General features: G+C 33.9%; 1 protein-coding gene across 1 annotated transcript; it reads left to right on the top strand.

Annotated features, from left to right (window-relative positions):
- Positions 1–285: 285 nt before the first annotated feature.
- Positions 286–6446, top strand: Smp_139700 (putative retinal dehydrogenase; the record flags this gene model as incomplete). The annotated part of the gene is made up of 3 exons (XM_018790084.1): positions 286–585; positions 2890–3357; positions 6231–6446. 3 exons carry the CDS (start codon positions 286–288, stop codon positions 6444–6446), a joined length of 984 nt encoding a protein of 327 aa, XP_018655463.1.
- Positions 6447–13898: the final 7452 nt, after the last annotated feature.

Below are 13898 nucleotides of genomic sequence, written 5' to 3'. Positions count from 1 at the left end.
TCCCACTGAAACCAGTTGCTTGATAATATCATTTAAATATTAGTTTCATGTATTTGATGAATAAATCTGAACCTACCAAAATCGTATTTAAAAGGATAAGATCTAACTAATAAAAGATATAATTATAAACAGATAAGTAGCTCAACTAAACAAATGCCTTTAGTATATGTCTGTTATCATTGAGTCAATATGATTGGTTAGATATTACATTCGATTCAGTTTAAATTCGTGTACAATTCACGCATCATACATTAAACATAAACTCAACATCGAAATCACTCAACCATGCCCAAGATAATGAAAGAGACAATTGGTTCATGGAGAAAATTATGTATTATCAACAAACGATTGGATGGAAAAATAGCAATTGTGACAGGATGTAACACTGGAATCGGTTTTTATACAGCCAGTGAATTAGCTCGTCGTGGTGCAACAATCATTATGGCATGTAGAAATATGGAACGAGCCAACGAAGCTAGAACTCGTCTGTTGGAAATGTATGGTGAGAATAATGCGAAAAGTGAAGAAACTGATGTTGCATGTAGTCGAGTGAAGTCATCTTTAAAGCACATCGAGTCAGATCAGGTATGCTATCATTGACTTTAGCATATTATTCTTAAGTTATATCCATTTTTTGAGGTTGAGAAATTCATAAATAGTCTCCGTCAATCATTAAAACCGGACAATAGCTTGAGAATCCTCAGTAATACGCGTCAACGAACTAGCTAGTAACTGAATAGCACCATCTACTGAGATATCGTTATAGTGAGAGTTAAATATCATGTCCAGCTAGATCATAAGATGAATTCATTTCTATTATATTCATTTTTGTGTAACAGTTACATGAGTATGGTCTTTAGGTAAATCACTTTTAATATCGTAATGGGGGTTTATGGATGTTTAAGTCATTTTAATGGTTGAACTCATGAGTTGATTTAAGCTAGACCACTAGTGAAACGTGGAATTACTGGACGGCCGTTTCGTTCTAGTATAATACTTCTCAACAGTGAGCATACAGGACGAAACGGCCATCCAGTGCTTCCAGTTTTTCAATGGTGCTCTAGCCTAAATCGGCTCATAATTTCAACTTTTAAAATTACTTTTAAGATATAATATCTAAACCATCAGCCTGTCCTCAAAGACCCATATTACAGAGATCTAGGTAAAAGAATTGTATATTTATTTCCTAGTGTACTCTGAGTTGATTGTTTTTCTTAAAATACCATATGGAAATCTCAAAACGGTTATCGATAAGCTGACTACGTTTTGTCATTTTAACATCATTTCATCTAGTAATATCGATCAGTATAAGAAGAAACAACAGTTAATCATGTTTAGGTTTATATTCGGCTTTCGATTCCAATTTTTGAATACATAAGTAACAATAACTTGTTCTTCTATTTATAACACTCTATTGAACTGACACGATCTATTGAGTAGTAGAAGGTTATTTGGAAATAACATAGCCTTGTTTTAGTGCAATTACACTTTTTAGCATCATAAGGTGTCATGCAAGTTGGGCTGAATGGTACATCATAGAAGAAATTAGAGATCATTAAAAATGTTGTTTGAATGAGACCCTCTGAATGATTGTTCCATCAAATCGGAAATTAGAATAATAAACCCTCATACTAAAACGTCAAATGCAAGTAATAAATAACCAATGACATCTGACAATAAGGAATGTTATGTCTAGAAAAATGTCATCATATGCAAACAGTTTTTATCATATAGTAGCTGTTTCATGAACAATAAAAAAATTAACTTGATTGATATCACGAAGCAATCCATGTTAAATGATCATTGAAAAACTGTTAGTATTAGACTTTTGTTTCATCTTATTGTGGAACTACTCATAAGTGTCGATTCTTGTTTTCGTAGCCGAAAATTATATTCAGGACTTTCTTTCTCTTTCACGAATGGTTAACCTCTTGATTACTAAGTCGGTATTCAATGATGTCCAAGTCTAAATTCAAGCAACCTACCATAAAATGAATTACTTAAATTTCCTACTTGAGTGTACAGTTACTAATTACAATTGCTTTTCTTATAATATTATCAAGTAGTCACCTCCTTTCATAGTAAGCAAAACGTTTACTAAAGTCAGTATATATCTTATCACCTTACTATTATATTATATACATTTATACATTAAAATCTGAAAGATGGAGATTAAGGTGCAGAGTAGTTTATCGTACACCATTAAATCTTTCATCTGTTCCACAATAGAAAGGTTAAAATATTCCAAGTAATGAGCTGTTTTGTTTCTAAATTTAAACAGAGAGATTAGGCAAGACTTAGTGGCTTTTCTCCATTCATTTCATATTTCCTTTTTTAATTCTTGTGGATATGAATTTTTCTTAATCATATATTACATAATCTATTACCTGTAAAACATTTGGAAAGTTTAATTTCGATAAATTTTCGAGCTATTTCGAATACCGTTACAGTTTGTTATTACGCAACAATTGTTTTGTTTGTGGTTATTAACTGTGTGATCAGCATTCTTATTATCTTATATAGTTATGATCATTAGACAATTGAAGCTAGACCACCATGGAAAACCTGGATGCACTGGACGACCGTTTCGTCCTATTGTGAGACTCACTCCTCAGCAGTGCGAATCCACGATCCCGCCTCGCGAGATTTGAAGTTAGACAGTCCAATGCTTACAGGTTTCCCATGGTGGTCTAGCTTCAATCGACTCATGATCTTAACTATATAAAATTACTAAAATCTCCACAAAACCCCCTCGTGATTCTTACTATCGTTGATTCATGGTAATTTGTTTTCGGTGTCTTATTTTAACTGAACGTATCGGATATTTTGATAATTTTAACGTCACAAACTAATTTTCTACATTTGATATTATTTCTTATCGCATTCCAGTTGTTAATTGAACAGCTTGATTTAGCTTCATTGAAATCAATCAGAGAATTTGCTGATAGAATCAAAAGTAAATACAATAAAATCGATTTTCTCATCAATAATGCTGGACTCATACTACAAAACTATACAACAACTGAAGATGGTTTTGAAATGACTATGGGAGTGAATTATTTTGGACCATTTCTATTGACAGAATTGTTGTTACCATTGTTAAAGAATGCTGCATCATCACGAATAATAAATGTTTCCTCCATGATTCATGAAAGAGGTCGCATTATCAAACCAGATTTGCAATATGATCAAAAAACCTATGATGCATTAAATGCATATAGCACATCTAAATTGGCAAATGTGATACATGCTATTGAATTAAGTGAACGTTTGAAAGATTGTGGTGTAGTGGCTGTTAGTCTACATCCTGGAATTGTCAATACTGAAGTGATGAGGGATATGACAAGTTTTCCATCGGTTTGATTTACTTATTTTAGTGTTATATAATGTTAAATATTCATATCAGTAATTAGGACTATTGTTACATTATATAGAATCTCTAGAAATATACCTTTTGTCTATCGCAATATTCAATCATCATAAATGATTGGAGTTCATTTTATGCCGAAGCATTTATTCATAATTATTTTGCAAAGTAAACAAAGAACTAGAAGTTCTCTGAACTTATTGTGGATACTGCCAATGATTATTTTCATCATAATGAAAGAAATGATAAGTGAACAAAGTCCACACAGTTAAACATCTCAAACCTATAGCATAAGATTTTTATTCATGATGACATTATTTTACACATAGTGACTTGATAATGATGAATGCTACGATACAAAACTCATTAGGTGATCAATGTCATATAGTAAATAATCTTGTTTACATTTAAGGTATACTTATAAATAAACACTTATTGGTCTGAATTATCATCATATAGATTAGTTGATTTAATCTGCAGTTTACCATAATTTACTTCCAGCTTTTCCATGGTGATCTAACTTCATTTGACTCATGGTTTCAACTATGAAAATACTGAAATCTCCACAAAACCCATTCTGATTATAATCATATGCTCACTAGTGACTGACTTCAAGAGATATTTTCTGGAGTTCTAGTGAGAAGCAGTGACCACTGGAGTTCAACCACGTCTGTTGTGAGATATCAACTCACTAAAGACAATTGGTGAACGGTTGCTCAAACTTCGTGGATTGGTTGAAGTTGGCGCGAGACTGGTAGGTCCTGGGTTCGGATCTCGTGGGGCGGGATGGTTGATACGCACTACTGAGGAGTCCGCGATAGGACGGAACGGCCGTTCAGTGCTTCCATGTTTCCCATGGTGATCTAGCTTCAATTGAATCATGATTTCAACTATGAGAAAATCTCGTTTGTACTGATGGATCAATAAACGCAGTTTAACTTGACATATTTCAACGCTGTATACAACGAAAAACAATGATTAAAAAAACTTCTAAAATGAAAGTGGAAATAAAACTCTGATCATGAAAATCATTTATTATAACTGAGAGATATCATTAATGTGAAGTATACTCACTGTTTGTTATGTAATCACATGAAATTACTATATCATAAATGACGTAGAATAATAGATAACGAATGAACAATTTTGATCTGTCCCTACAGTTTATTAGAGACTGGGAAGTCAGAAAACATTGTAGTAGGGGAAAGACTGTTTGATGAGACCATAATTTGTGGATGACTTATGAGCAACACTAAAATTACCTTAGAATGTTCATCTACTTACTAGGGTTAAATACGAGTTACAGTTTAGTGTGAGAAATTAGGATTAGGATTTACAGGTGTACGTTAGGGTTAGGAATTAGATTTTACGGTTTACATCACCAACTAACATCAGCTATATTGCCAAAGTGATATTTAATCAAATGAGTGATTGAATTTCGAGACAAAATTCAAGACCTGTTATCTTAAAAATGATTGGTTCGTCAATAAACTATAGTCTCGACGACTATTTCTTTCCGATTTTTTCAGTAAGTTGTAATATTCCACTTGGAAAACTTAAGCAGATCCATGGATCTCTTATCAGCTCAATCAATACCTAAAGAAATGTATGCAAGCCAAATGAATTGCATCAATTTAACCTTAAGAAATGTCAAAATAATAACGTTGTTCAGAAATCTAGAGAAAATTACTAACAATTGTTATTACTTCAGTTAGAAATCCCACACAATAGTTTATTGAAACGTCTAATAACAAACTTCTATCACTAACTAGTTTCTATAAATATACATTGTAGAAGTTAAAAATTAATGTTATGACTTACAATTGACCGTTTTCTGAGTTTCACAACTCAGTGCCATTTTTATACAATCCATAGGCCTAATCATATTCGACCAATCAAGTTGCATGACGGTCTCTATTCTGACTGACTCCATATAACGTGAACTTACTTGAGATGTATTTGAGGGGAATTGACAATAAATTTTGGACAACATACACTGTAGCATCTTGTACTAAATCATACCTACATGGGTTAGTCTGGCTTTTGTACAGACTAATTAATTTATTCTCTTTGATTCATTAATCACATATATTTAAAAATAGTTAGTTATTCACTAATAATCTTGACTGCTTTTATGTGAATGTATATGTGTTTATCACTCACTTTAGTTATCAATGGTCTTAAGCTAATTCTTTGTCTGAATATGAATAGTGAGTCACATTTTATCAATTGGAATCGGCACGCTTGCCCTTTGCACTTCGTTTCGAATCTGCCATATCAATAATTGTTTGAGTAAACGAATGTTTGAAATAGACGTTCCTCAAATATCTCCACATCCAACTGCTAATATCTAAGTTTCTATTAGCGGGATTAGTTGATAGAGTTTATGCAAAATTAATAGTATATATATTTCACCATTATTATTATTACTATTATTATTATTATTATTTTTATCAATTTCTCACTTCGGAGTAAGATCGTTAGTCGCTAAATGATTAGTGACTGCAGCACAACTTCATAGATAGTATTCGGTTAAAAAAAAATTGAATAAACGGACATGACGTCGACCACTATTCAGTGATTACTCTACTGTAAACATCTCAGCACAACAGGAAGGAGTCGAGAGTCGAACAGGTCAGTTGTAACGCATATCCTACGAAAGCAGATGACGACCACATAAGGCGATAGTCTAGGGTCTTTTGCTTACAAAACCTCCGATAACACAAAACATAATGATTTGTGTCATAGTTACTTTCCACTAAATCTTGATTTTCAATAGTTGATAATCTAATAAGCTTCGTAATACCAATCAAAAAAATGTCATCCAATGATTAAAAATTAATCACTGAATTCTTAATTTTAGAATATTCTACGATTAATTATTCGAACTGCATTTACAACCCCGTGGAAAGGTGCACAAACTACTCTATATACTGCACTAACAGAGAACTTGATTCCTGGAAGTTACTATTCAAATTGCACATTGAAAACACCTTCAAAATATGCTCAAAAAGTGGAAGACAGAAAATGGTTTTGGAATAAAACATGTGAACTATTGAATATAAAATGTGATAACTAAATTTAAATGTTTACATATGTGAACTGTGTAGACAGAATTTGGAGTTCATTTTGATGATTGTATTGTGGCAAATTTGACTAGAAATCAGTTAATAGAATATGATGATTTTCAATTTGGTGTTATTTACAATATGATTTCACTTTGTACACACTGATTTGAGTGAATGAATGAGTTAACAGTGTATCTGTGCTTTCTGTTTGATTAATTGTTACTTGATTGGATGATGTGAGTATTAAATGAATAATTTGACTGGTTGTGGTTTTGTTTGTTGATAAACAGATCGATTTGAAAATAGTTTTCATCGTGGAATGAGATGATTGTAAGAATCATTGAATATGATGAAACACGGAACATCATTCTCACTAATGTTTACATCTCCATCTCTGTAGACACTTACCACACCACATGAGATTGAAGTTAACTTATCGACTTAAATTCCCAGTTCTGTCTAATTTGATAGTGAATGAATAGTGGAAAGTCGACTCTCACCCTAAAGGTTATATGTAACTGCTAACCACACATCTAGTTCGTTTCAAATTTGTTCTCGATCAATTTTTTCCTGAATGATTCCTTTTGAGACCAATAAATATCTCGTGGAAAACACACATTATTCACTTTGTATGAATACACGTCATCAAATTGAAATCATTTTCCATGTGAAAATCTGATCTTCACTAATATTACTGAGAATGCACTGTTGTTGTATGTGTAATATAACTGTTGATATTTCGGAGTGAACAACTATGGTTTATATTTTGAAATAAAGGTGGCAACACAATGCCAACCATTAACGTAGCACAAATACCACTTCGGTTCACAACACTACGGATAGTGTTTATATTCGAATTAATCAGATTCGATACTCCCAGGCTCCTTACTATGCTCTCTTTGATATATCATAATAACAACACTCCAATTACTTCGTTAATAAACTCTTTGGTTGACTCCTTTTCGAAAATCCACCTCCACATTTTCCCTTGAAATGATCATAGAGAATTCCTCACTGTCTGTTGATGACCAAAGTCCTTAGTTGGATTGTAGCTAAAGATTGATGAAACATTGACCATCAGTCACTATTGTTTAGTCTTGAAGATAAATCGAGAGGAATGGGACTACTGACGAATTGTTTATCTTTCAGTCATCAGTAAGATGATATCAACGAAGAGACTAGAATAGACACAATGGCTGTTCGATCTGGAATACTGAACACACAGGACAAAGTGAATCACAGAATGACAACAATCAAAGGCGTCGAAATGACAAAAACAACAAAACTGAACAAAATGTATGTAGAACATAGTTTGGAGTCGAGTGATGATAAGCATGAAATAATACGGAAAATAACTATCAGGTAAACGATCTGCCACACTGCAACCAGCTTCTATCGAAGTTATCTGAGGCCACTCGGTATTCAGTACCATTGTTGTGTTGACTCCATTCAAGTTGTCCATTGTCTCAAAAACCAACACAGAGTTATTTTGGTCAGAGAGTGAAACTGTTCTTATAAAATCTTGTTGAAAAATCAATCATCTGAATCGAATTCATCGTAGGCACCATCAAATCTGGCCACAGAAATGACATTAGTAATTGGACTGGCGGCTAAAAGGAATACAAAATTCAGACGATAAACAACATTGAATAAAATTAAGTTCACAAGGCTCTCCCATAAAACGCTGTTGCTGATAATATCCGGCCAGTGAATGTTGAATATTTTGCGTAGAAAACTGTTTATGAATACTTTTACCTGTTGACGATGAATGTAGTAGTTCTCCACGTACGGAGCTGAAACGTGGAGAGCTACTACATCCATCGTCAAGAAGGTACAAGTATTTATAAGCAGTTGTTTAGGCAAAATACTCAACAAATAGGACGAAATACGCGTCCTGGATTCCACTGCTTGCCAATATCCATCTTTGCATATAAGGCTTGTGAATTAAGGCTATATCGAGGCAATGAGCACAGTATGCACATATACCAATAAGAGACTGATCAATTGCAGTCCTAAACATCAATGGGAAGATTCAAACAAACAATACCAAGTGAATTTATAATCCTCATTATTTAATTCACTATTGAAATATGAGTTGGATGGTTGAAGTTTTATCAGACAGATTATTTTCTTTAACTTCAGGTTGATTCCATTCAAAATAAAACAAACATGAGTATAGAAAATACGTTGATGTGAAAGAAACTACAACATAAATTATGGTATTATTGTTAAGTCTATTTTACGTTCATTGTCCTTATTCACTTCCCTAGTACTCTTTTGTGTACTACTACTACTACTACTACTACTTATTACTACTTATTAATAGCCAGTAAGTAGTTGTATTGCTAGCAATTTCAACAACTATGTTGTAATGAATGTTTGTCGCGTAATATTCTAAAATGTTTCCACATACTTATAACATTTATTGTATTTATAACTATAATTACTGCATCTCAATTATTGTAGCAGTTGCTCGCAATTTTTCGCAATCGTTCAACCCTTGTCTAAACGCAACGGTTTCCGTATAGTTTACTCTTGGTTCGGTTTTTGCTTGTTAATAGACTGTTACCAAGTTCAGACACAGCTAAAAGCTGTCATTTTCACTATCATTTGTTGTAATCATTCTATATTTTTACTACAACAGGAAGCCCTTTTTATTTCAGATCTTCAGATGTGGTAAACGTCACAGATACCTCACACGTTGAGGTTTGTAACTAATTTATGTATATTATTCAATAAAGAACCGCTTTTTAAACAAATCGTTGTTTTGTGAACTATGATTTTGCGCGTATCGCAATCGGGTAATTGAGACGCTTCGATAGATTCAACAGTTCTCAACTCTGGTTCAAAGTGGTTTGAATCTCTTCAGTAGACAACTCTAGTATAAAATTGGTTCTGTTAATTTGGTCTGACAATGATGCGGATCAGGGAAATGAAGTACAGTACGGATAGTTCAGAAGAAACAGATGATTTGATTGCTGAAAATATTATTTTACAAGTTTCCAAGTTGAACTCATTTACTTCTTCAAATCTTGTGTTTTGGTAATGGGAAACCAAACCTAAAGGATAGTTATCTCTTAGTCGACCCCTATGTAAGTACCAAACGTGGGATGGGTGACGAAGAAGCCATTCCTAAAAAGACAGAAGTAGAAAGCATTGAGTTATAGATTAGACAGCTTGAGCTTCGTAAACGACTGTTAGAATTAAGACAGATACTTCTTAACAAGGTGGAAAGCGAGGATCCAGTGTTTGAGCCATCTGTGCCATCAACGTTGGTGAGACAAATGTTGGAAGAAATAAGGCTGAAATATATTATTGAAATCTACGTTTGGAATGACGTGATGGAAAGATCTAGGTCGTATAAAAACAAAGATAAGGACGATGAAGGAGTTCGGAGATGTCTTACTTCGCGAAGCTAAGAACGATGAGCGACTTCAGAAGTGAAGCATTCTGTTGAGTGAACTAGATGAAACCTCACCCTTGAAAAAGAAGCAAATTGATACTTCTGAGCGCGTTAACAATGATACAGTTATCCACAATATGCAGAATTATTTTGGTCATGTGTAACACGTTTGCCAACCACCTCAGGTTAATTTGCCTACTCTCTAAACCACATTCGACATTGTTCTGCGACACTGTAAGCCTGAACTCAACATTTCTCACCACACAACCAACCATCTGAATTTGTTCATCATCAAGCATTTGTAGTCTGTGCATGTATTGCACCTTCACAGACTGCTTCGCACCCATTAGGTAAAACAGAATTTGTATCAGTGCAGTAATCTCCTGCTGTTCTACATACTCTGCATTTTGTCAGCATATTCACCAAACAGATTTGTGTTAGCTGAATACTCCTTGTTGGTGTTAAATCAATCATGTACGAGTTGAGTCGTTAGACAGTGGATGTTATAGCCTAGTGAAGATGAAATTATGGGCAACTTCTGGGACCTATTAATGGACTAATATTCTACATATATTCTTATTGTATGACTATTCAATAACTAAATTATTTATATCTATATTCATCTTATCATAAGCTTCATTTTGACCTATGGTTAGTATTATACGATTTACTGTTCCTAAATTATACTCAGTTTACTGATTACTGTCTTCCACGTTCACAGCCACATTTTGCCTTTATCTTGTACAAATATTATTTTCTATTTTATGGTTTGACGCGGTCTGTTTGTCTGGTATATAAACCAAGTATGCTTGAAATAAATGATTCACATAACAGAACCTGTTATTGGAGTTCTGGACTAAACTGGAAGGGCTAGGTGGATAAAGGATCAATAAGGACACTAGGCTGCTCATACCGGTCGAACATCATTGGTTTGACACAGTGCTAAGATTGGAAAAGTCGTATTCCGATTGATGACTAAATCACGTAATAAGAGCCGGGCATAATATCACAACAAATTGGAGTCGGTCTTTTTAAATTCATAACAGTGGTATGGTGGGAACGACACTTCTAGAGCTATATACGTAATAAGACGAACATTAGTGTCACGATGAAGTAGTCATTACAGATACCACTAGACGAAGCGTGATGATGGATGATACATCGGCTTCAAAACCTGTAGGAAGTTAAATATGTAGTCAGTGATCAAAATCATGGACTGTAATGCTTTTTCAACTGTATTATTTATGCAGACAATTTATGGGATTCGTGGAGAAATTTTTCGTTCTCCTTTGTATAGACGAAGACACTGATAATTCGAACTGTTGGAGCTAGTTGTACATTCAGAAAAGCCGAAGTAAAAAGTTGTGTAGGTAACATGTATCAACTTGAGTTTGATGACATGTATGAATAACTGAAATGTTCAGTTGGTGACCATTTCGTGTTCACATGTGCGGTGGAAGAATTTATCTGTATTGAGCTGTGAAGAGATCGATCTAATATTGTGGCTAGTTCTAACATTTTACATGACTGAAGATTTGAAATATGCGTCAATTTGAGACTTGTTACATCGGACGTTTTAAGAGTAGTTTCCGTTTTATTAGCAGCTATTTTGAAAATCATTTACCCCGAGGTACAGATTCTGAGGGAGTTAATTTGGATAAGTTCATTGAGAGCCCTTACTAAATGCTTCGTTCTGTTATGTGTGTATAGAAATGCTGAACATGATGGTTGTCCATTTAAAACCATGCACTTCTAAAATACTTTGGATGCCGGTAGTACATACTTTCTCTCAGAACTTAAATTCATTAATTTTTCTTAGTCTAAATTACCAGCGAATCTGAGGTCTTCAAAACCGTGATGTGTTAAATCGCTCATAAAAGTAGTACAGTAAATGAATCTACGTTATGTCAGTAAACATTTTCTTTTATGAATTGTAAGTTTTATTGCCTAATAAATGAATGTTCAACTATCACATTTATTGAGTAGAGTACCGATAGATCAATGTTAAGCAATTATTCAAAGTGTAATCGAGTGATAGCAGCTCACTAGACCGTATTAATAACTCAAGTCTATGGGTAATTCGACAACGAAGATAAGACCGTTAACCAGAACAATAGTTTTTTATAGCGAAATAACGTATAAGTAAAGAAAATGAATAATACAACTGAAGTTAGTTAGTTTGCATGTCAGGTACTTTCTAATCAATTCAGACCACACTGTCAGATATAATTCTTAATTATTGTATCACCTGCCCCACAAATTGATGTAACATCTAAAAATGTATGTACTGGAAGGGTATAGACAACGAGATCACAGACCTAGCTCGACAGCATAGCTGGCGCTATGAGACTGGGAAACATCCTTAATACAGACCTCCACAATCATGGAATCAATGAGACACGATGTGGTTGCGTCTTCATATCAAAATTATGGACTCAGTTTACAACATTATACACTTGATCTCATTTGATCCAATTTCTAAATGTAGAAAACTGATCCCTTTAATTTATATATCAAAGTATTTTTCCTTCAGGAATTTCGTCTGAACCTCCAGTTGGTATGGAATACCGAACATAACGTTAAGTCATTAACCTCACATCTGTTCTAGCAACTCTGAGAAGAATGTAACATCTTTCATCTCCAATGTTCAACCTATCATTCCCAGTCAAATTAACAAGAGGAACAATTCTCAGAAACGTTTAGTTGGCATTTATGAACAACCATGAGGCAGAAAACGGAGCTTCATGTCCTACTCAGAACAGAACGGTGACTATTAATAATGTCGAATGATGGGTTTACTCCAGAAATCAAGATACGCAAGAGACTGTCGATTACAGCACTCTTACTGAGTACTTAGGATAGACGTCGAGAAACAAATGTCAGTAAGTAATGAAGAACAAATCACAAAAAAATACATACAGATTAGGCATAAGAGCCATCTTTATTTATAACACTGAAGAAGATCGATGGTATATGTGTTATATCTGGACGAAGTATAAATGAATGGTAACTGCTGAGAGTGGTTTACGGACTATTATTACATATATTCATATTGGATAGGTATTAAGTAACCAGATTACAATGAATATATTTTTGCTATATCTCTATGAGTAGAAAAATTGTATCTCTGACGTTTCGTGACTTAATATATACAAAGATATATTTATTATCAACTCTATACCAGATTATATATATATATATATATATATATATATATATATATATATTGCCTCGATATAGCCTTAATTCACAAGCATGGTAAGCAGAGATGGACAGTGAATAGGCAATACGCACAGTATGCACATATACCAATTAGATACTGACCAGTTGCAGTCCTAACACATCGATGGGAAGATTCAAACGAACAGTACTAAATGAATTTGTCTCTGCATCTGTTTGCTCGCGCGCATTAGCCTCTCTGCTCCAATGCGCTCGATATGCTTGTAACTTTATTATCTGTGCTATCAACTAATAAAAAGTAGTTGCCGCTACATATTGCCTTCTGAATTCATACACCGTTAGAATTTATTTATTAACGGTTCTCAGGGTGATTAATAAAAGAAACCTATGAATCTATCTCGAGGCCAAGCCACTAAAAGTATCTTAAGACATGGAGATATAAACATTAATGAAAATAATCTTCCGTGTTTCATCATATTCAATGATTCTTACAATCATCTCATTCCACGATAAAAACTATTTTCAAATCGATCTGTTTATCAACAAACAAAACCACAACCAGGCAAATTATTCATTTAATACTCACACCATCCAATCAAGTAACAATCAATCAAACAGAAAAACACAGACAAACTTATGACCTGTTTCGATTATATGTTTGGCAATGAGGATGATGGATGTTTATCCTCTACTCTTATTGGTTCATTTGATTCTAGCGAAGTTGGTGTAGAGTGATGGATTTCGTTCATTTGATTGTTCCACAACGATCCGTAGAGTTGCGATTTGGTCTGCACACGATCGATCCTTACGAAATCCAGCCTGTTGATCGCGAAGTTGGACGTCTACGTCCTTCTTTCCGATCTCTTGGTACTGTTCTTCA

Source organism: Schistosoma mansoni, chromosome W, assembly GCF_000237925.1.
Source record: "Schistosoma mansoni strain Puerto Rico chromosome W, complete genome".
In the NCBI taxonomy this organism is placed as follows: Eukaryota; Metazoa; Platyhelminthes; class Trematoda; order Strigeidida; family Schistosomatidae; genus Schistosoma; species Schistosoma mansoni.
The sequence above is the reverse complement of the archived record's forward strand: the minus strand, read 5'-3'. Positions and strand labels throughout refer to the sequence as shown.